We start from the raw sequence: 24,695 nt of genomic DNA on the forward strand, positions 1-24,695 counted from the left end.
GATACTCCAGGAACCTTTTCTTTTTTAGAGTGTATCACTGTTCGTAGATTGAGGTCTGATTTATGATTTTCTCAATCATAGGCTAACGATGACAACCGGCAGATACTTGAAAGTCAAATTGCGCCTACACATTTGTTTTCTTCTCCAAAAATAATTGAGCTATCTAATCAATTATTAAATAGGCTAGCATTGATGCTGAAGTTTCATGGGAATGTTTACCCGGGTTGCTGCGATCAGGAATCCAGGTCGTTCATTATAACTGTTCAGATTACAACCATTCAGTCACCAGCAAACAAGCCTGACCCCAATGCCTGCAGGTCATCCGAAGAAGTCCTACACTAAAAAACTGACCAAAACAACCATTGTGGAGGTTTGGATTTTTCTATCAGCCTATGCTATGTGTTGTTTTCAGATTTCTTTGTCCATGTACTGTATTATACATGTTGTGTATAAAAATGTGTGTTTTTTTAATCACTTTGGTGCAATTTTCACAAGCATGTGGTACATTTCCACAACTCTTAGTACAAAACTCAAAACACATCATCAAAAAAGGCAGTTCAACACACAAAATCACAGTCACTTTTCACAACGCTTAATCAGTTATTCATGTAGAATTACATGCTTCACCTTGCAAAAGGGGGGGGGTACCTAGTCAGTTGTCCAACTGAGATGTGTCTTGTATTCGACTGAGATGTGTCTTGTATTCGACTGAGATGTGTCTTGTATTCGACTGAGATGTGTCTTGTATTCAACTGAGATGTGTCTTGTATTCAACTGAGATGTTTATTGTATTCAACTGAGATGTGTCTTGTATTCGACTGAGATGTGTCTTGTATTCGACTGAGATGTGTCTTGTATTCGACTGAGATGTGTCTTGTATTCAACTGAGATGTGTCTTGTATTCGACTGAGATGTGTCTTGTATTCGACTGAGATGTGTCTTGTATTCGACTGAGATGTGTCTTGTATTCGACTGAGATGTGTCTTGTATTCAACTGAGATGTGTCTTGTATTCAACTGAGATGTTTATTGTATTCAACTGAGATGTGTCCTCTGAATTTAACCGAACCCCTCTAAATTAGAGAGGTGCGGGGGGCTGCATTAATCAACATCCACCTCTTAAGCGCCTGGGGAACAGTGGGTTAACTGCCTTGCTCAGGGGCAAAACGGCAGATTTCTACCTTGTCAGTTTGGGGATTTGATCCAGTAACCTTCTGGTTGCTGGCCCAACGCTCTAACCACTAGGCCACCTGCCACCCAAACATGTTTATATAAAGTAATTGCCTTTCACGGTGCAATGTTCACATTACGTCTGATATGATTCTCTTCTCTTTTGTCAAAAGACATTTTACTATTACTTAAACCGACTGCTCTTAATTGACGATCACGTAATACGTTTGGTTAACCTGGAGATTTGACATGTAAACTACTGAATGAAAATGTAGTTCTGTAAAGTAAAAACATACAAACATGATATTCACTTAAATGTATTACTATGATGATGACGATTATGATTTTGTCATAATGTTGTACAGAGTTGTTTCTATATTATTATTGTAGTCCATTCCTTGAACAAATATTTCACATACATTTGTATATATCTGTTTATCTATCTTTGTGTGTGCGTGCACGTGTGTGATAAGAGGAGCCAACGGTCAACACAATTAATCAGGTGAAGCCGATGCAGGTGATATGTCTTGCATAACCTCAGCTAACGATTGGAGGGTGACTAAACAAACACCATCCCAAGTCCAGCAGAGAACAATCCCTGTTCTGCTGTAGCACTGTGATGCAGGCTCTGTGACATACTTGCCTACCTGCTTGCATACGTGCTCTTGTACGTTCTTGCGTGAACATAAGGTAAGTTTGGGAAACATGTGCATGCTATGGTGTCTGTGATGGGTTTAGGAGGGGTCTGTTTGTGTGTCTGTCGCATCGGTGTCCCACAGTGCCGCGGGGAGGACTGAGAGTCCCAGGGTAGAGAGACTGAGTCGTGGCCCATTGTTAATGGGTAAAGTCCAAAAGCAGAGTAGGAATTTAGCTGTGTGGAGGAAGAGAGGGGCTGGCATGGATTTCCTATATGCCGCTTTCTCAGCAGCACCTGCATTCAATTCAAATGTACTGCCATTGGTATACCAAAGAGGTACCCGGAACACTTAAAATATGAGGGAACCTCAGATCCGATACAGAACCAAGCTCACTGAAAGTGTTTGTTTTGAGAAAGTAACGCGATGCAGATAAACTCTGAGAACAGTCGCACTGAAGACAGATGACTTAATGATCCCTTGAGAGAAACCACTGTGTGCAGCTTTCTGTTGTCACAGGGATTGCTGCAGTTACACTTTTTCATAAAAATTTCAACAAGCCTGCAGTTTTCTATTGAATCACCTTTGTCCCAATAAATCACACTCTTAGAAAAAAAGGTGCTATCTAGAACCTAAAAGGGTTCCTTGGCTTTCCCCATAGGAGAACCCTTTGTAGAACCCCACAGAGGGTTCTATATGGAAACCAAAAGGGTTCTACCTGGAACCAAAAAGGATTCTACAAAGGGTTCTCCAATTGGGACAGCCGAACAACCCTTTTGGAACCCTTTTTTCGAAGAGTGCAGTCTTCATTACCCTGTGTGCATTTCGTCTCAGGGGTTGGTCTGAGAAGCTACACCCACCCACACACACCAACACAGTTGTGAAGGGGGCACGGCAGCGCCTCTTCCACCTCAGGAGACTAAAAAGATTTGGCATGGGTTCTCAGATCCTCAACAAATGACACAGCTGCACTATTGAGACCATCCTGACTGGCTGCATCTCTGCTTGGTACGGTAACTGCAGGGCACCCGAACACAAATCAAATCAAATCAAATGTATTTATATAGCCCTTCGTACATCAGCTGATATCTCAAAGTGCTGTACAGAAACCCAGCCTAAAACCCCAAACAGCAAGCAATGCAGGTGTAGAAGCACGGTGGCTAGGAAAAACTCCCTAGAAAGGCCAAAACCTAGGAAGAAACCTAGAGAGGAACCAGGCTATGTGGGGTGGCCAGTCCTCTTCTGGCTGTGCCAGGTGGAGATTATAACAGAACATGGCCAAGATGTTAAAATGTTCATAAATGACCAGCATGGTCGAATAATAATAAGGCAGAACAGTTGAAACTGGAGCAGCAGCACGGCCAGGTGGTAGTCCTGGGGCATGGTCCTAGGGCTCAGGTCCTCCGAGAGAGAGAAAGAAAGAGAGAATTAGAGAGAGCATATGTGGGGTGGCCAGTCCTCTTCTGGCTGTGCCGGGTGGAGATTATAACAGAACATGGCCAAGATGTTCAAATGTTCATAAATGACCAGCATGGTCGAATAATAATAAGGCAGAACAGTTGAAACTGGAGCACAAGGTGCTGCAGAGGGTGACGAATACAGCCCAGCACATCACTGGGGCTGAGCTATCTGCCATCCAGGACCTCTGTACCAGTCCCAAAAATGGCCAATGGCTCCAGCCTCCCAAGCCATAGACTCTTCTCTCTGCTTTGTTACACTCTGAGAAGAAAAGGTGCATTCTAGAACCTAAAAGGGTTTTTAATCTGTTCCCGTAGGAGAACCCTTTGGAGAACAATGTTTGGTTCCAGGTAGAACCCTTTTGGTTCCAGGTAGCAAAAGGGGTTATCCTATGGGAGCCTGTTATTAACCCTTTTTTGTACCGCATTTCACTGTAGGTCTACACCTGTTGTTTACGAAGCATGTGACAAATAAAATGAGACTTGATTTGAGCTACAATGTGTTCAAACATTGAATACATTTTTTGGAGGCCCAATCTGACATGATGGACACTGTTCAAGGGGTGTGTGCATGTGTAAGTGGTTCTATGACTAGGGGTACACTATATGAGTGTGTGTTTGTTCTGCAATGGGTTCTCAAGGTCACTAATGCATTAGTGGTGGGTCATTGGGGAGTGTGGAGTGAGCGCTATTTATGCATATTGCCCTCAGTCCGTTATCAGCATTCTCTGTGTGTGTGTGTGTGTGTGCGTGCGTGCGTGCGTGTGTGTGTGTGTGTGTGTGTGTGTGTGTGTGTGTGTGTGTGTGTGTGTGTGTGTGTGTGTGTGCGTGCGTGCGTGCGTGCGTGCGTGCGTGCGTGCGTGCGTGCGTGTGTGTGTGTGTGTGTGTGTGCACTCACTGGGAGGGGGTTTAGGTGTTGCTCACCACAGTGAAATAGAATGGTCGAGAGGTGTGGATGAGGAGGGAATCTGGGACAAAAGGCTTACCTGGGCATTTCAGCAAACCTACAGCAGGCATTGAGTAGGCAAATGCGTTGAGTGGAATTTACTGAAGATAAGCGGACCAGTCTGTTATTGACGCTAGGTCTGGGATCTGCCCGGTTTAAGCAGAGAACAGTGTTTTTCTCAGCATACCAATCTATATACTGTATGTGTAGAATATTATTTTACGAGTGTCAACCAGGGGGATCTATGAAAATTCCTTTATGAGCATTCATTGTATACAGCAGCCATGGAGACAGACACGTGTTGAGTTGCATCTTCTCAACATAAGGGCCAGTCTGGTATTATCACCAGACTGAAAAAAATGTATATATATATAAATATGTCTATTGTTAGTATATTTGCCATTTAATCAAATAAATACATCTATGTTATACGTTATATGTGGGTTGAACAATGTTCCTGGACTTATATGATCGACTTGTGACCTGCAATGCAAAGTAGATCCAGCACACCTATGTGAACTATCGTTCTTCCTGGGTTTTGTCCAGGTGTTATGAATCTGGTGAGCTACAGTACGGTACATATCCACTCCAGTCCCTCTAATATATAATACTACTAATAATAATTATAACAATAAATGCCCAGCCATTTAGCAGACACTTTTGTACAACGCAATCTACAGTCATGTGTGCATACATGTTGATGTATATACTGTATGGTCCAAGAAATTGAACCCACTATACTGGCGTTGCAAGTGCCAAAGCGCCATGCTCTACCAAATGAGCTACAGAGGACCACTCATACCCTAACCCCAAACCTGGCCTGGGGGAAACACATTGAGAATCCCTGGTCTACAGGGAGTCCTCTAATCTCTAACACCATTGTAACTCTATAACACGCCAAGAACACCTTTCAAAGTCCCTCGTTTCCTAAACCTCCACCGTTCAATCATATAGGGGGCTCTTCGACTGTTTCTGCCACCCAAAACATGACCAAAAGAGTCTGCTTACCTGCAGTCAAACAGCCATCAATATTGCACCTCCCCTTTTTTCATTATCATCACCTGACTCTTCTGTCCCATGCCAATCTATTCCATTTGTTTGTCCTGACTGACCCATGCACTCTAGCCCAGCTATGAGTGAGCAAAGGAAATCCACCTGGATCAATTGGGCAGTTAATGTGTAACACACTCAAGCCCCCTGTCACCTACTGTATTCAGGCCCTCTGCCATTATTCGGGCCGTCTCTCCACCTAAGTTGTTTGTTTGCAGCCAGCGGCTGGCCCTCTGACAGCTGGTTGCAGGGATGTGCTGGGTGGTGGTGGTAAATGATCTGTGCAAATTGTCTTTTTATGGGACTGTGGGGGGAGATGTTTCACACTCTATTTAACTGTTCATTACAGTTAAAAGGCTCGATCTGCAGAAGATGAAGTGTTAAAATACCTCGTACCCCTGCACACTGATCTGGTACTGCAACTCCCTGTTTGTTGCTCCATTCTTGTGTATTTTATTCCTCCTGTGTTGCTATTTTTCTCTTTATTATCATTTTTGTTACAACTCTGCATCGTTGGGTAGGTCTCGTAAGCAAAGCATTTCAAGGAGTACAACACCCGTTGTATTCGGCTCATGTGACTCATACAATTAGATTTGATTTGATTGTTTAACAGAGAAGAGAGGTAGATCCAATCCTAATAACTTTTTGCATAATAGAAAACAAGTAAGGGAGCTAAACCAAGACTGGCCGCGGTGGAATTATTAAATCACAACAAATAGATGTTTTCTTTATTTGATCAATATGAGCATTCTTACTGTCAAAGAAGCCATATCTCATCTAACCTGACCTGGATCTCCCATATAACTGAAACACCTAGTATGTGTTCTGACGTCATTCAAATGGTTTGTTCACGTAACGTTTAAGCCAATAAGACCATAATGCTATTTGATTGTACCTACAGCAGAAGCTGTGGCACATTACCGCAGTGGGGTCTACCCAGAGCAAAGTCTATCCTCCCTCGCACTCTCTCTCTCTCTCTCTCTCCCTTGTTCTCTCTCTCTCTCCCTCTCTCTACATCTCTCTCTCTCTCCTCTCTCTCTCTCTCTCTCTCTCTCTACATCTCTCTCTATCTCTCTCTCTACATCTCTCTCTCTCTCTCTCTCTCTCTCTCTCTCTCTCTCTCTCTCTCTCTCTCTCTCTCTCTCTCTCTCTGGCCTTCTCTCCATCTTTCTCTTTCCATCTCTCTCTCTCTCTCTTTCTCTCTCTCTCTCTCTCTCTCTCTCTGACCGCCAGTTGACTCCTCACCTTCCAGAGAACACCTTCAGTAATCCCATGCCTCCTCAGTGCCCCAGCTAGTTCACATAGCGGAGCTCACTGAAATCCACCAGTGTTTGCTCCTTCAGGAGTGATTCGGTCCCTTATCTAATCCAGGTATTTCTCTTTCTGATTTCATTGAAAGCTTGTGAACAAAGTATTTCCACAGGAAGTGAACGCCGTCCGTCCTGTTACTTTGACTGAGTCCGTAACGTTTCACAGGCAGGAAAAAAAGTCACATTTATTTGGATTGGAGTTTCAAAATCATAAAATCTCCTAACACTCACACAGCAAGAGATCCACAAGTGTCAATGAGAAAACACAGAAGTAAACTATAGCGTATATGGCCTAAAAAGTCTACTTCGATGTGCCATTTTCTCGAAAGCACTTTCTGCACTATCGTTTCTCAGTGGTTCATGGTTAACTGTGGGTTTCTATATTTTGTCTGTCCAGGTTGCTACAGTGTGTAGACAAACGGACCAGGTGTGCACCCCCACAGCCCACTCAACACTCAGTTGGGTTTGCTTGCTTTAACAAAGCTGTGTGAACTTTACCCCCACAGCGAGAGGATTGCTATTCTATACAGTCCAACATATAGGCAAAAGCAACAGTGACCGTGTGAGGGTTAAAATGGTTTCTCCGATACATTTATAAATGTATGGCTATGTAGTTATGCAGTCATTTATGTTAGGCACGAAGAACTGGCTGTAATAAATATAAGTGGTGCATCTACACTCCCTCTGTATTTATTTGGACGGTGAAGCTAAAATCTGTCAATTTGGGTCAATACGCCAGCATTTTGGTTTTGAGATCAAATGCTTCATATGAGGCGACAGTACAGAATGTCACCTTAAATTTGAGGATATTTTCATATGTGTTTTGCCATTTCAAATTGAAAGCACTTTATGTATCTAGTATTCTTTGGACAAATTCACTTATAGTAGCCTTAAGTTTAGTATTTTGTCCCAGCACTCTACAAACGTGCATTTGCAGTTTGTTTTGATTGTGTTTCAGATTATGTTTTGCCCCAATAGAAACTGAATAGTGAATCATGTATTGTGTCATTTTGGAGTCACTTTTGTTGTGGATAAGAATAGAAGCATTCACATTAATGTAGAAGTGTTCAGAAATATCTTCTATTCTTATTTACAACTAAAGTGACTCAAAAATGATACAATACATTATTCACCATTCAGTTCCTATTGGGGCAAAACATAATCGGAAACACAACAGAAGAAAACTGCAAATGCATCCAACAAGTTTGTAGATCATTGATGTAGTCATAGCGTGCTAGGAATATGGGGCCAAGTACGAAACTTTTGACTGCTTTAATACACTATAAGTGAATTTGTCTTAATAGTCATGGAGAGAAAAAAAGCATATTAAAATGGGGGGACTAAATACATTAAGTGCTTTCATTTCTAAAAGGTTAAACAGATGTGTGTGAAAATACCCTCAAATACGATAGTGGTAGGTGATGCAAGAGTATGTGTTAAGGGTTCACCTCAAGTGGCTATTATGTATCAACAGAGATAATGTATATTGTCTCAATATTCCTATATCCTCACCAATTCATCAGATGCACACAAAAAGTGTGTGTGTGTGTGTGTGTGTGTGTGTGTGTGTGTGTGTGTGTGTGTGTGTGTGTGTGTGTGTGTGTGTGTGTGTGTGTGTGTGTGTGTGTGTGTGTGTGTGTGTGTGTGTGTGTGTGTGTGTGTGTGTGTGTGTGTGTGTGTGTGTGTGTGTGTGTTGGTAGTCCCCTGCATGTGGAGCCCTGCTGAGCCCCAGTGCTGCAGTAGAGATAGGGAATGACAGTGTGAAATGAAACACACAGATAGGGAAGTGGCAGACAGGCAGACAGGAGCCAGCCTCTCTGTGCGCTGGAGATTAGGCTGACTCCTACTCCACATTCTCCAGGACCAGCCCAGACCAGGCCCAGCCTGGCTCCACCGTTCCCTCCACAGACTGTGAGAGCCAGGCCAGAGCCATTCTCACACACACAGAGGGAGACGCACAGACAGACGCACAGACAACCATATGACAATCACATCACACAGAAATCCATGTTGGGACAACCACAGCACACCACACACAAATATCACACAGAATCAGACATGAGTAAATATGATCAGCAGAAGACATACTGCGTGTGGTCCAGCCACACACACACACACACACACACACACACACACACACACACACACACACACACACACACACACACACACACACACACACACACACACACACACACACACACACACACACACACAGGGATCAGGCCTCTCCAAAGGGACCTCCCCAGCCCTCAGATTCTGCAGATGTCTTGGTGTCTCTCCAAGTGACTGTAGCCTACTATTCTAATCTGTCCATTCATAGACAATAAATACCTTTGGAAATTCCTGAACTATCACTGGGATTATATGGAAAATGGAGATAAACCCTCAAATTCCATTCAAGTTGAAGGAATGTACCCACAAATTATAATGGCGTCACATTTGTAGATTATCAAAGTTAAAAGGCATTAATCAAAAGACAATTTCTCCCTAGTGGATACCAGAGAGAGAAACAGAACATTACTAAAAACGGACATAAATAACAAATAGGTGCTTAAGGATTGCACCGAGTGCATCTTACATTGTATTTACATAACCAGAGACTGACCGGAGACAGGGTGCAGCGCGATCCGGGCCCCCTTCACAGAGCCGCTTGGAGCTGCGTGATGAACTGCGTAATGAGGCTCGCGCGGAGCAGGCCTCACTAGGCACCTCATTCATAAGCGTTGGTATCAGCCTCTGCAGTGAGAGACGAGAATTACACAGCTCGCTAGCCCACCGGTTTGGTTATCTGTGAAATAGTGGGATTATGACAGCCGCAGACCGAGGGAAAACATGATGGGTAATAGGTAAAGGATCAAATAACTTTGGTAGACTTTTGAGGCTTTTGGGGGGACGCCAATGGCATGTAGGTTGACGGTTCACTATAGGGTCACAGAAACAATTATCGTTTAATACGATGTATTTGATTTCATAACCATATTCTATACTGCAGCAGAGCAGACAGCCTATGTCTCTTTCACACCATAAATAATAAAGACGATTATTTCTACCGTATGCCTACATAGTTTATATTGTGCGTAAGTATGTCATTTCTACAACAACCCTATCTAAATTGAATAACCAATATTATCTGCGTGCCTTTTAAATGGTTGTCTGATTTGGCCTGTAATGAGAATGGGCCTGCTTTTATTTAACTAACATGTCCTCATCACATTTGATATAAATCGTAAAGGAGAATAGAATAGAATAGAATAGAATAGAATAGAGATACAAATCCATTGGAGACCTGAACGTCCCGCTGCCCACGCAAAATGACACTTGACATGATATTTATTAACTTTTTTTCGAAATGGAAAAAATAAATAAAAACGATATGATGAGTGGATTTGTTTTGTTGTTTATTCCTACAATGAGTTTCATTTTTTAAATTTTTATGTAATCTAACAACTTGTTGGGTAGCCATTGTTTCTCAATGTAGGCCAAACGATCCATATGTGTGAGAAAAGTAGCCGGTAGTTAAATCCATCAACAATGTGAAATGTCTCATTATTTTAGGGGTAACAAGTATAATTTATAGATGACGTGTTTTATATGGAGAAGTTAAATGGTTAATATAGATATGTTGACCCACACAGGTTATTATATATGTTTTATTTTATAATGAATTGGTCATTTAGAACACAGAACATTTTTTAAATAGGGCTATTACCGACAGAAATATATCAAATATTTCAGTTTGTCTATCATTAGCAGTCGTAATCATTGATAAACTGCTCACGCACATTCACTGTCTTGCACGTTATAAACAATCATTTACAGTTAATTTCTCACACATTGCAGCATGTTTTCGTTAAATGCAATGCATTGGCGAATCTGTCTCAAGAGGATCACAATTATACATAATTTGTTCAATCGATTGAACCTCTTTGTTAGTAGCCCTACGTGTTATTTACATCGACTCTTTCTTGGTCATTTCTGATGGATTCATCTCATTATGAATAACATCTAAATCAGAGATACATGAGCAATTATGATTGTTTCCCCATTTGAATGAATCACCACGAATCAAAAACACCAAACACACTTCCTATTTGTATTCTACCTATGACTTTTTGGAGTCAACCTGACGTTCACTGAAATCTCACTAAACTGTTTTAACACTGATTGATTGGTGGCTAATTAATAAACTGGATCCGACGGTCAGAGTAACGGCCCATTCTATGATGACAGACATTCAGACGAACAAACCCATCCTTGATTGAAAAACGACTGTAGAAAATGAACAGAGGGATTAGACGTGTCTCGGGTAATGAGATGAATATTATCACTTCTCGTGCCCCTCAGGAGCGCAGGGCGCGAAGAGACAATCAGAGGATGCTGTGTGACTCTGTCTTCTACTCAATACATATCTTTTATTTCATCACTGCGGAGGGTCCAACGACCTGTGACTTAAGGAAAGGCCTAGTTTCGAGTTGTATTAGTTGTATTTACAGGATACACAGGCCTACATGGATGAACAGAACAGAATACACAGCTCCCAAATGGATTTGTTTCTCTTAATAATATACTCTCGTTAACGATTTATATTAAATGTGATGGGAATTTAAACTAGAAACAACCACTTGATGAGAATATAATATCATATCATCAATATAGGTAACTAATATTCACAAGTATTATTATTTTATTTATTTTCACAAAAAAATGTATAGAATTATGTAAATGATCAGGATATATATATATATATATATATATATATATATATATATATATATATAATATGGTGTTATTGCCTCGTAATTATTATAGGGAGTGTGAGAGTATCGATATACTGTTATTATGAAGTTAATACCACTCATATTACAACAAGACTACTAACTCTACACATACTACTGCTCATGATAATAATAACAATAATTAATAACGTAAGCACAGCATGATAATAATGTAATTATAATAGTTCGCCTATTAATTACAGTTGTATCATCATCAGTAATGATTGTTGCAGTGAGTTACAGGACTGCTGTTGGCAGTATTTGTTCGGCTCTGTCATGAGGTATTAGTGTTAGGCCTAATAGTCGTGAAAATCGTGTTTGTGAAATTATTATCGTGCACTTTTTCGTGTGGGGGTGGAGTCAATCGTTAATATAACAATGACTCAAAATGTCTATAATGAGAGTGATTAGGCTGTTGTATCATCATGCCAAGTTATTGGTCGTATCTCTTATCGCCTTGCTGTTTTTATAGAGCTCATTCTGATTTATCTTGTCATAAAACCAAGCATAACTTTCCCTTTCAGAGGAGACATGATTTTACAGCATGTGTATAAGGCTCGCTTCAAACACTAGCATTATTATATCTAAAGGCCTACACTGTTAACTGAGACATGTCGGTGTTTTATTTCGCATTTATTTTGTAGGTCTATTATTTATTAGAATGCACCATCGCGATTCATATCTATGAAAACAATAGAGTTAATGTTTGGGCTCCCGAGTGGCACAGCGGGCTAAGGCACTGCATCTCAGTGCTAGAGGCGTCACTACAGACCCTGGTTCGATCACAATCGGCCGTGATTTGGAGTCCCATAGGGCGGTGCACATTTGGCCCAGCGTCGTCCGGGTAAGGGGAGGGTTTGGCCGAGGTGGGCCATCATTGTAAAATAAGGAGTTGTTCTTAACTGACTTGCCTAGTTAAATATAAAACATTAAAGGGTTCTGTTAAAATCAAGGTAATTCATCTGAAAGTATATGAAGACCATCAAAACAAAATTCGCAAATCTGAAGGAGCTGTGACAATTTCTTCGATCTTTATATGATATCTTATATTGATTCTAAAAACAACCAAGAGACAGCAAATTCAGCAAAGGTGGGTCTCTTCTTCATGTTGGCTTGGTGCTCGTCCTCCATGCCCCTCTCCTCCTCCAACTCCTGAGACCTACCTTGGAGTGCATCACGTGGTCTTAGTCCGTACAAATAACTCGCAGTAGAGTTTTCCAGTAGAGAACGAATCGGAGCTCTGTTATATCAGCAATTATCAGCGACAGTAACAATCTTCAGATACTAAGAATAGGAGAGAGAGACTTGGACCATCCGGGAAGTAAGGAATTGCTTTTTCTCGTAAACTTTTATTCCCAAAGACATTTTGGACATCTTTGTGGGAGCCACAGTCACTTTCGTTGGGTCTATCTGAGTGAAGTTTGCCCACAGAGCTGCTCAAGCTGCTCCTCTGAAAAACAGACTATCACCCGACCGTCCTTATCTGGTGAGATAATACTACGAGAGCTCTTGTATGAAATTGTATTCCTCTTGTGCCCACTGCAATCAAGGTTTTATGTGATTTGCGTTACGATTGATAAACATATAGCCTATGCATCACACATATGGCTCCTCTATCTATTGTGGGTTGATTAGGTTCCTATGATTTAATGACATGGTGCAAGTCGGGTGTTCCTCAGGATATCTCGGGTAGCTGATTAGTTATATCTACATGCAAAGATATGGAAGACCATTAGTGTCATTTTAATCCATTAAATGTCAATCACAATGATACAGATAATATATTACTCTTGTTATTGATCAAGTCGTTTTCTATTTTTCCTTGTATTGCTACAGCAGTTATTTGATTGTGCGATTTACATCAATTTACTTTAGGCCTAATTCGTGATATTCTCCATAGATTGACCGAGATTATAGCAAAAGTTATTTTAAAGAGAAAGGAGAAAACAATGTACTAAACAAAATATTAAGATAAAAGATGGGTCAAAATACGCCTCGGGCTGTTCAGGCCACAGGTGCGAATTGTAGACTGCTGGGTGATGTTTCTTTTTTAATTAGTGGACACAATCCCTCAATTACAGGACACATTTGTTGATTGTGGTTTTTTCCCCTTCATTCAGGAGTGGATTTGTTAATTATCCGGCGACTGGATAACGAAAAACCGCCGACGACTCGCCGAAGTGTCTTTACGTGACCCGCTTTGTCCCAGGAGTCAGTACCCATATTCTCCCAAATAGGACGAGTATACGGTGTCAGAATGTACCAAAGCCTTGCTTTGTCATCCAACCAGTCCCCATATGCACACGATGCAGGGAACTATATGCACCCTTCGGCGAGTTCCCCGGTGTACGTGCCCACTACGAGGGTGCCTGCTATGCTGCAAACCCTGCCGTACTTGCAGACATGCGAGTCCACCCATCAGTCCCATGGCCTCGGCGGGCATCATGGCTGGCCTCAGACTGGCACAGACAGTTCGTCCTTCAACCCGGGCAGCCCCCATCCGCACCCCGGGTTCTCATACTCGCACAGCCCACCAGTAAGCAGCAATACAGGCAGGGACACAACCTACCAAAACCCGCTTGTGCTCAGTAACGGTGGTCGGGCCGACCAGTATGGCAGCGCTTTGGTACGGTCTGTTGGAGGATCATACTCGAGTCCCTACGCCTACATGAGCCCTGAGATGGCAACCTCTTGGACACCAGGCCACTTTGAGAGCGGCATGATCAGTCTTCAGGGACGGCAAGGTTGCCTGTCTGGGAGAAGGTCCAGTTTGGGTACGTAACAGTCTTTGATCTATAAGGCGAACCGAACCGTGTGTTTGTTTGTCTAACAATTTCACTCAAACCGAAGGGAAATTGTCATATTAAATTAATGTAGGCTACTCGTATTTAAAAATTGTTTCACTTGTGTATGTGGATAATTGGTGAAGGCCACGAATGAAAAGAATATTAGCACATAATCAACAACAAAAAACGAATGAATTTATTTAGCAGGCCTAGTCGTCCTTTACTGGCCTATAGAAGCACTACAGGAGGCACACAAAACATATAGACCTATATTTCAATAAATCTGAATCATGTTTTTAAGATTAAATGTTGTGGATAATTCACCTTGAATCTTTTCCAATATTTTTTTGATAACAGTTCTTTATTGGTTAGATCTACTTTTGCAAATTAGGCTATTCGTTTGTGTGGCTGTCAAGAGTTAAAGGGGCCCGTGCTCTGATCTCACAATTTTCAGCCTGGTTGTTTCTTCAGTTATTTATTGATGCGATTGAGAAATCCCATTCTATGTGGTAAACTATGTGGTAAACTCTACCATCGATTGTACTCAGTCACTGGGATTCAATTTGCCTAAAAAAAAGTAATCTTTTTGTCAGCGTTCACAATACACATTCTTTAAAAGAGAAGGTTGACAAAACCAATTAATTAAGGTGCTAATTTAATCCCCACCACCTGTCAGTTTTCTTTTGCAGTGTTTTGATTATCAGTACAGACATTCACTAGTGAAAACTGTCCAATTGTCACCTTGATCAGATCAGACGGAAAAGTGATATTTGGAAATGCGTCTGCAATACACGTTTGGCAAGCAGCCAACACGTCCTTTGAAGGTGGAACATCAAAATGCCTATTACGTTTAACGTGTTTTGAAGCAGGATCTTTACCGGTTGCATGGATATGAGGACGTCCGTTTCTTGAAGGCATAATAAAGCCCATATCCAGTCATGTTCTAATATGACCTTTATTTAACAAGGCAAGTCAGTTAAGATCAAATTCTTATTTACAATCACGGCCTACACCAGCCAAAACCGACCAGGGTGTCTGTCGTGAGGCCTCTAGCACTGAAATGCAAGGCCTTAGACCGCTGGCCCAGTCCGGAACCCAACTAACAAGGCACAGTATGTGTTTGTTGATTATTTCGTTTCACATCAAAAACGAACGCATTTTCATCCTGGTGAAATTAATTTGTGGATTTTCTATTTATATTGGATTTGCTGACTTAAATACCTATACACGTTCGTAATTGAACACATATGGTGTTTGTGTATTGTTATGTGAGTATGTATGTGTTGTGCCTGTGTCCCTGTGTGTGTGTGTGTGTGTGTGTGTGTGTGTGTGTGTGTGTGTGTGTGTGTGTGTGTGTGTGTGTGTGTGTGTGTGTGTGTGTGTGTGTGTGTGTGTGTGTGTGTGTGTGCGCGTGCGCGTGTGTGTGTGTGCTTAGTCGTCGACACCAAGTTTGGTTTAAGTGGTGGTCAACATATTAGATATAGAACACTTGCATATCTCATGGCACACTCACATTACGCACACATCATGAGGAAAATAAGACATTAAACATGATACAAAAAAATATAGAAATATATTTTTCGGCCCTACGGTTTTTTCTATTGTTATTATTGTCTTCAACATTATTGTTATTGTTTTTATCTATTATCTATCTCTTTCAATATGTGGACAAGGAATTCTAGCAATTAATTGTAGGAGGCCGTCGCCTGTCAGTAGCTTGATTGATATGGGGACCCCTGGATCCTTAACACTGATAAGAGCCCCATTGACATTCCACCCGTCTGAGCCCTGTGCCTCGCCAGCCGCCCTAATAGATACGCCAATGACCCTGTATCCATATTGATACATTCGGACTATATATATTTTAATCACCGAGAGGGCTTTAAATTATACTCGAGCAGGCTAAGCCGGGACATTTATCACGCGCTGACGCGTTCTGTTCACGATATGGGTTTACACATCAAAGATGTCTAAACTTATGGCTTTCATGTCTGGATTTTTTTGTCTTCCATTTTATTTGTTTATTATCGCCTATCCTTTAAATTTAACGAAAACATACAACAATTGACAAAAAAAAACGTTTTTTCCTCCCCAATATCCAAATAGGCACACACATAGCACTCGCAAACGAAAATAAAGTATATTCCTCTAATTTTACAAAATTATCCACATTTAACGAATTATGCAATTAAACTAAAGATGATCAAGGGTATTTCCATAACCAGTTCCAGCCATGTACATGTTTTGCTCAAGTGTGATCATGCATTAAAACCAGCGCAACACCACATACAAAAAAATATTAAAACTCTAAATGTTGTCTTCATCAAATTACAGACATGTTGGAGGAGTTCCCGGGAGAGGGTCGTGAGTGTGTAAACTGCGGCTCCATCTCCACTCCTTTGTGGCGACGAGACGGTACCGGGCACTACCTGTGCAATGCCTGTGGCTTGTACCACAAGATGAACGGAATCAACAGGCCACTCATCAAACCACAGAAACGGCTGGTAAGCACCATAAAAGTGTATATAACTTGTCCTAGATGTACCTTATTAAGTAGGCCCATTATTGTGCCTACATATACAAAAGTATGTGGACACCTGTTCTTCAAACATCTCGTTCCAAAATCATGGGCATTAATATGTTGTTGGTCCCCCCTAGCTGCTTTAACAGCTTCCTCTCTTGTGGGAAGGCTTTCTCCTAGATGTTGGAAAATTGCTGCGCGCTTCCATTCAGCCACAAGAGCATTAGTGAGTTCGGACACTGATTTTGGGTGATAAGGCCTGGCTCACAGTCGGCATTCCAATTCATCCCAAATGTGTTCCTTGGGGTTGAGGTCAGGGCTCTGTGCAGGCCAGTTAAGTTCTTCCACACCGATCTCGAGAAACCATTTCTCTATGGACCTCGCTTTGTGCACAGGGACATTGTCATGTTGAAACAGGAAAAGGCAATCTACAAACTGTTGCCACAAAGTTGGAAGCACAGAATCATCAAGAATGACAGTGTATGATGTGAAGTTAATATTTCCCTTCATTGGAACTAAGGGGCCTAGCCCTTAGTTCCTCCACCAAACACAGATTTGTCCGTTGGACTGCCAGATGGTGAAGCGTGGTTCATCACTCCAGAGAACGCATTTCCACTGCCCCAGAGTCCAATGGTGGCAAGCTTTACACCACTCCAGCCGACGCTTGGCATTGCGCATGGTGATCTTAGGCTTGTGTGCAGCTGCTCGGCCATGGAAACCCATTTCATGAAGCTCCCGATGAACAGTTCTTATGCTGACGTTGCTTCTAGAGGCAGGTCGGTTGCAACCGAGGACAGACGATTTTACACGCTAAGCGCTTTAGCTGTGAGCTTGTGTGGCCTACCACTTCACGGCTGGGCCGTTGTTGCTCCTAGATGTTTCCATTTTACAATAACAGTACTTACAGGTAACCAGGGCAGCTCTAGCAGGGCAGAAATGTGATGATCTTACTTATTGGAAATGTAACATTTTATGACGGTGCCACGTTGAAAGTCACTGAGCTCTTCAATAAGGCCATTGTACTGCCAATGTTTGTCTATGGAGATTGCATGTGTGTGGCTGAAATAGCTGAAATAGCCAAATTCACTATGTTGAAGTGGTGTCCACATACTTTTTGAACTTTTAAACGAGTCAATGAGCTTTTAAAATTGAGTTTTAAGAATGTTAAGGACTAAATGTATTGATTGATTAGGTGGGATTTGAGAAGAAAAAAAGTCATATGCAGATATTAGGTTTTTCTAGGTCAATGCAGTTAACACAGGAATTGGTGGTCAGATGGAGGTGGAAAAAGAATGGAACATAGTGGGTCAGTGATTGTCTGAAGAAGGTCAGTGTAGTAGAGTGAGAGAAAGAGGCCTTCACTCCTGTCTTTTTCCCAGGCAGGAACCAGCCTCTCAGAGCAGCTGCTGTGAATTAGCCCAGCTCTGCTCTGCCTGTGCTTGTTCTGTTTTTATTTGTCCTTCAGTGACCTTGCCCTTGGGTTGTCTGTTTTTAGCCACATCTGTACGAGGCAAGAGAACAGCGTGACTTAACAACCATGTTTCTGCTGAAAAATCTCACTTGTGTCCAATAACAAGCTGATAGAGAGGCAGGTTCAGCCAGGAGTGCTTAGTGCTTAGCCTAGCACGATGTGAAACATTTCTCATGTGAAGTCCTTATCAGTACATTGACTGTTTTGTTTCTCCATGGATACTATGGCGGAATCTTGTGCACAATACACAAAAGGATGTCACTTATAGTAAAGGGATACTTCACCCAAATTTAAATTTTACACAAAGTATAACAGAGTCAGTAACACAATATATGTATATATATATTTTTGGGGGGGCTGAATTATCCCTTTAAGGTGCTAATTCTCTAGACCTGTCATACAATCCATCTTTAACTGGTCTTGACCTTGCTCCAGTTCTCTCTCAGAAGAATGTCAGAAGAATTCTTTGAGTTGTCTGATTGGTTCTAGTTGGTTATCGGTTATTGATTGGCTATTGACGCCTTGTCTTTACTTCTCCATCTATAGCAGACCACATCTCGCCGGGCCGGCCTGTGCTGCACTAACTGCCTCACCAGCACGACTACGCTGTGGCGTCGCAACGCAGAGGGAGAGCCTGTCTGCAACGCCTGTGGACTGTACATGAAACTACATGGAGTAGGTCACACACACACACGCACGCACGCACGCACGCACGCATGCACGCACGCACGCACACACACACACACACACACACACACACACACACACACACACATGGACCCTACAATACTCATATCATCTAATGTACACAACGTTTACCCTGGTGGGATCCTATGTAAAATCCTGCTGTAAGAATTAGCCCCTATTAGCCTGGCAGTGCAGTGTGGGCTGTGTATTATTCATGTTGTGTAAAAGCTTTCCAAGGTCATCATGGATGTTGTTATCAAAAGCGAGAGGTGGGAGGAAGGAGTCATTGTGTGTGTTTTCAAGGCAAACTGGCCTTTGTTACAACTAGGATCTAAATTATTGACCTTTCCTCCTCTTAGGTCCCCAGACCACTGGCCATGAAGAAGGAAAGCATTCAGACCAGGAAACGGAAACCTAAGATGCCCAAGTCCAAACCCTCAACAGGTAATAATGGGGAATGGAAAGAAAGACATAGAGAGAATGTTTGAAGTGTATTCAGGATGATGATGCCCTGTACCTGTCAATCACCCATATTCCTGCCTGTCTTCTTCAGGAGGGTTGTCAGCCTCAGGCACCAACTCACCGTCCTCCTTGTCTGTCTCGGAACATGCATCTACGATAAAGAGTGAACCCAACATGGCCCCCTCACCCTACGCTGGACAGACCGTAGCCTCTGTGTCTCAGGTAAGGCTTCTCACTCCTGGGTTCCCCATACAGCGGATGGTGACTGTTTCCCTCTCGGTATTATGCAGAGAAAACACTTATTCGAATTGGGAGTTTGAAACACTTTCTAGAGCCAGGCTGGAAGAACTAGCCATAGTAGGAGGCTATGCAAGGCCATGCATTTTGTCCTGCACCCACTCTCCCTGTCCTGTAGCTCTGTGATTAGCCTTTGACTCAGTATTCTGCTCGACGTTGGAGCTGCCACTGTCATGCTATTTACTATTGTGAGAGAACATTTACCACTACAGCCACTTTATAGTTGAGCAAATTTCAGCCCATGAGTTCCTACTGAAGACCTTATCATTGTGGTCGGTCATTTAAATGTCCCATTCTATTCTTTGAAGGCTTCGTCACATCTGGACAGTTCAGGACATGTCGACATCAAATACGAGAACTACCCCTTTACGCCCACGTCCGTCGCCCCACAGAACTCCTGGTGTGCTCTGTCTCAGGCATGAGCTTGACCGCAGCTCACCGTGTCCTGATTCTGGAACCAGCGCAGCTCACCGTGTCCTGATTCTGGAACCAGCGCAGCTCACCGTGTCCTGATTCTGGAACCAGCGCAGCTCACCGTGTCCTGATTCTGGAACCAGCTCAGCTCACCGTGTCCTGATTCTGGAACCAGTTCAGCTCACCGTGTCCTGATTCTGGAACCAGCTCAGCTCACCGTGTCCTGATTCTGGAACCAGCTCAGCTCACCGTGTCCTGATTCTGGAACCAGCGCAGCTCACCGTGTCCTGATTCTGGAACCAGCGCAGCTCACCGTGTCCTGATTCTGGAACCAGCTCAGCTCACCGTGTCCTGATTCTGGAACCAGCGCAGCTCACCGTGTCCTGATTCTGGAACCAGTTCAGCTCACCGTGTCCTGATTCTGGAACCAGTTCAGCTCACCGTGTCCTGATTCTGGAACCAGCTCAGCTCACCGTGTCCTGATTCTGGAACCAGCTCAGCTCACCGTGTCCTGATTCTGGAACCAGCTCAGCTCACTGTGGATAATATAGACTTGTGACTCGAACTACCTATTATAGACTTACTCTCTTTCCCATGTGGCTGGAGGGAAGAAAAACCAGAAGGAAGCGACGGCAATCAGGTGGAATGTATAGAAATAACTTTTTTAACTGGCGACTATCAACACTATTTCTAGTTGTAGTTTTTGTTGTGGTTGTCTTTGTTGTTGTTGTCATTATTGATATTTTTCTAATACCACCATCACAGTTTCACGTGGTATTTCAGTCAATAACCAGGAACAGTTCAACAAGTTATCACAGAGTGTTATTCACACATCCAGAAGGACAAAACACGCAAGTGTTTTATTACCTCTGAACATGTTTCATTACTAGCGTGTCGATGATTAACTTCTATATACATTATTTATGTTAAAGATAAGAAGAGTCATGAAACTCCAAAGCCAACATGTCATATCCCAGAAGTCCATTCCCTTCTAAGAATGCCTTGTGTGTTCAAGGTATGAAATCTAAAATAGAAAGTATACATTTACATGTGCTTCCTATGTAATGATTTGCATAGTTGTTCATTTGACAAACGATGCATACATTTACATTGACACAGATACTGTATATACTGTATATGTTATCAGATATGTTGAAAGTGCATAAATACTTTTTTATTTTAGATGTCATAATTGCATACTTGAATTCGTTTTCATTTTTTCCCCAAGACCCCTGTTCTATTAGTTCAGCTTTTGACAATGTATTGTCTGATCATTTAAAGTGCAATGACTTAATTTAAAAAATAAAAAATAAAGACAAAGAAAAATACTTTTATTTGAATTATTTTGAATTACGTTAATCTAATTTTATTTGCTGTGTTTTTGTTGAAATATAAGGGAATTTTATTTTTACTTTATAACCTAAAATTGTTTAGAAACTTGAGTCTACTTTAGTTGTATAACCACGTCTGGTAGTCTCGTTGGTTTTGCAATGCTCTTTGAAATCTGTTTAGTTTAATAAACCGATAAATTCATTGTTCCTTGATTTTATGAAGTAACTTTAAAACAATTGTAAAATAATCCACTTTTAATTGATTGTTTACCTTCCAATAATGATTTTGTGCATGACCTGCCATCATCCTAAATTATATACAGTAGAAGACTTAAAAAGACATTTTTACTTGTCTCTGATGTGGACTGCAGGGTTATTTCCACAACCACTGACATCCTGTGTGATATTTATAGTCAAAACAATTGTTTGATGCCAAACTACAGATGCAAGCTACATTACAGTCGGCTGTAAAACATTTTTTTTTGTCTGTTTATTCATTATTTCAATTGATATTTGGTTTCAAACTAATGTTCTCGGGTGGGTTCTTTCTGTCTATTAGAGTGCTTTGTTATTGTATCCTCAGTAGTCTAGGTGTATTTGGAAACTAGGGAGTATCTGTCCTGTCCGGTTATATGGTTGTCGTTGAACATGTGTGTTTCTGTCTGTCTGTGTCTGTGTGAGGAGGGCGTGTGCTCCTCTTGCTCAAGCCAGTGTTGTCGACCAAAGGTTGGGTTCCAACTGTGCTTTATGGCCCCTGGGGACTATGCCTGGCTGGCACGCGTTGGCCCCGGCACTTGGAAATAGTGGTGCGACAGCGACAAACCATAAGCTTTACTGCCTCGTGGCGACACAGAGGCAGAGGTGCCGCCACTACCCTCCTTTTATGACTATTTGCCAATTTGTTTCTGTACTCTTATCTTCTGTGGGGGTAGTTGCTGCATGAGAGAGTAATGTGCTGTATGATGAATGGGTTAGGTCATTAGGCTCTTACACTCAATAGCTCACTCTTGCAGAAGCATGACGGGCTATGGATGGCCATTTTAGAGCATTTTGGGTTATGAACCTCAGGACAAAGAAGGACGGACACGCCGCATAAAGAAATACCATCATCCTTCCACCTCACCGTGTTTGTCTTGAAGTGGATTTTCTTTCTGATCACATGGATATTGTGAATTATAAGCAACAATTGTATGCAGGTAAACAACAGCCTCCACCCCCCACCCCACCCCCAGCTTCAAACACTAACCCTGTTGTGTTTGCATTACCCCACCCCCTTGAAAGGGTCAGTTCTAAGTGCTACATAGTGCTTAATAGACAGGTCCACACAGGGGAGCGGGGTCAATCAGGACCCTAGGAGCCTGAGCCACATTTACATTCAATAGCCGGTGAGTTAGTGTGGTCATGTAAAATATTTGATTGGGACTTCCGGAGAGCCCAGTGGTTATCTCTCACAGCCACTTGCTCCTCTAGGTATTATGCAGAGAAAACACTTATTAGAATTGGGAGTTTGAAACACTTTCTAGAGCCAGGCTGGAAGAACTACCCATAGTAGGAGGCTATGCAAGGCCATGCATTTTGTCCTGCACCCACTCTCCCTGTCCTGTAGCTCTGTGATTAGCCTTTGACTCAGTATTTTGCTCGACGTTGGAGCTGCCACTGTCATGCTATTTACTATTGTGAGAGAACGTTTACCACTACAGCTAATCTATTTTCTGAGACAGCCAAGGTCGATGACTAAAACCTTGTGGCTGGACCTAAGAACACCAACGCCAGCGTCACTGAAGTGTCAAGGCCATGATTGTTCCTTTGGTTAGATTGTACTCTTTAGTTTCTGTAGTTGCTCTACTACAATGTCTTCGATCCATCCTTCTGGGAAATGTATGTGTGTGTGATTCCAGTCCCAGGAGAGATGTTATCCCCCTGCAGGTCTGTAGCGATCTGTCTTCTGTGATGGAATTAGAATGGCTTACTTGGGGGTCTGACAGATAGACCAACAGGGGAATGGCACATAGAGCAGCGATAGTGGGAGTGACTGAGGCTGAGGTCCATAGTGAGCGATGGCTTTTCCTCTTGGCCAGGCAGCAGTAACACAAGTCTTTCCCAGGGTCGCGCACCCCGGCCACTCTGTTCAATTATTCCTCCGTCCATGGCGGAAAACAGGATATTGTCTTTAAACTCACCAGTTATCCTGAGGATTGGTGTGTATGTGGTTGTGAGTGTAGCGGGATGGCGGGAGTAGGGAGGGTAACACAGGCATTTATTTAGGTTAAATTCAGCTCTTAAATCAAAACTTCCACGCGTTGTCTCCACAGTGATTCCCCAAAGGCCTCACTCATCGCTCTGCGTGACAGGGTGCTTAAATTGAGGAACGCAGACGTGTGTGCTTTGGTGTGTGTGCGTGTGTGTGTGCGCGCGTGCGTGCCTGCACAAGTGCGTGAGCGTCTGTGTGTTTGCATGGGTTTTGATTTCTCAGGGCCGGCCAATGGATGATGTTTTTCCACTATGGCGTGTGAATGTCTTTTGCATGTTATAATCACTGCAGTGTCCTTTCTCCGTCCATCCTAGTGCAGGATTCCAGGAATCACTTCACAGTTTCCTCAGTCAGGGCAGAAGAGATAAACCCTGAACTTATGTTCCCTCTAAACACCAAAAGGGGTTATGTCACTCACAGTCCTACTTTAGTTGGCAAAGGCCAATGAATGACACAATGAGTTACCTAATGGCCAAATACTGTTTCAGAATATTCCTAACACTGACTGTTGGAGACATTTAGGGTCGTGTTCTGCAAAGGCCACAGTTCCAAGAAAAAAACTGTTACTGCAACCTAATTGTACCTTGACAAATGCTTTAGTGGAAAGACATCCTCAACCCACACTGATCACAATGCGTAAAGATATGAGTTCTGTCCAAGATGGAAGTGACTTAGTAGAATTGAGTTGGTAGAAGTTTATATTCATTTTATCTTTATTTAACTAGGCAAGTTAGTTAAGAATACATCCGTATTTACAAGACAGCCTAACCCAGACAAACCCTACCTCAGACAACACTGAGCCAATTGTGCACTGCCCTATGGGACTCCAAATCATGGCCGGTTGTGATACAGCCTGAAATCTAACCCGGGTCTGTAGTGACGCCTCTAGCACTGAGATGCAGGGCCTTAGACCGCTGCGCCATTCGGGAGCCTCAAATGTGATTTGGTAGAAGTTAATAGAAGTGAGTTGGTAGAAGTTGATGGAAGTGAGTTGTTAGTAGATGATAGAAGTGAGTTGGTAGAAGTTGGTAGTAGTTGTTGAAGTGAGTTGGTAGTAGTTGATATAAGTGAGTTGGTAGCAGTTGATAGTAGTTGTTAGAAGTGAGTTGGTAGAAGTTGATAGAAGTGAG

The 24,695-nt window shown here is 42.4% G+C and overlaps 1 protein-coding gene across 2 annotated transcripts; it reads left to right on the top strand.

The window, feature by feature from the left end:
• The first annotated feature begins 394 nt into the window (after positions 1-394).
• LOC118361060 (transcription factor GATA-5) lies at positions 395-20,270 on the top strand. 2 transcript variants are annotated; one of them, XM_035740800.2, is made up of 7 exons: positions 395-1,859; positions 13,466-14,119; positions 16,466-16,635; positions 18,670-18,798; positions 19,170-19,254; positions 19,364-19,494; positions 19,878-20,270. In XM_035740800.2, exons 2-7 carry the CDS (start codon positions 13,603-13,605, stop codon positions 19,989-19,991), a joined length of 1,146 nt encoding a protein of 381 aa, XP_035596693.1. In that variant the 5' UTR covers positions 395-1,859; positions 13,466-13,602; the 3' UTR covers positions 19,992-20,270. The 2 variants fall into 2 exon arrangements, with proteins under 2 accessions (XP_035596693.1, XP_035596692.1); XM_035740799.2 differs by lacking the exon at positions 395-1,859 and adding an exon at positions 12,205-12,831.
• Positions 20,271-24,695: the final 4,425 nt, after the last annotated feature.

This window comes from Oncorhynchus keta, chromosome 28 (assembly GCF_023373465.1).
Source record: "Oncorhynchus keta strain PuntledgeMale-10-30-2019 chromosome 28, Oket_V2, whole genome shotgun sequence".
Taxonomy (NCBI): Eukaryota; Metazoa; Chordata; class Actinopteri; order Salmoniformes; family Salmonidae; genus Oncorhynchus; species Oncorhynchus keta.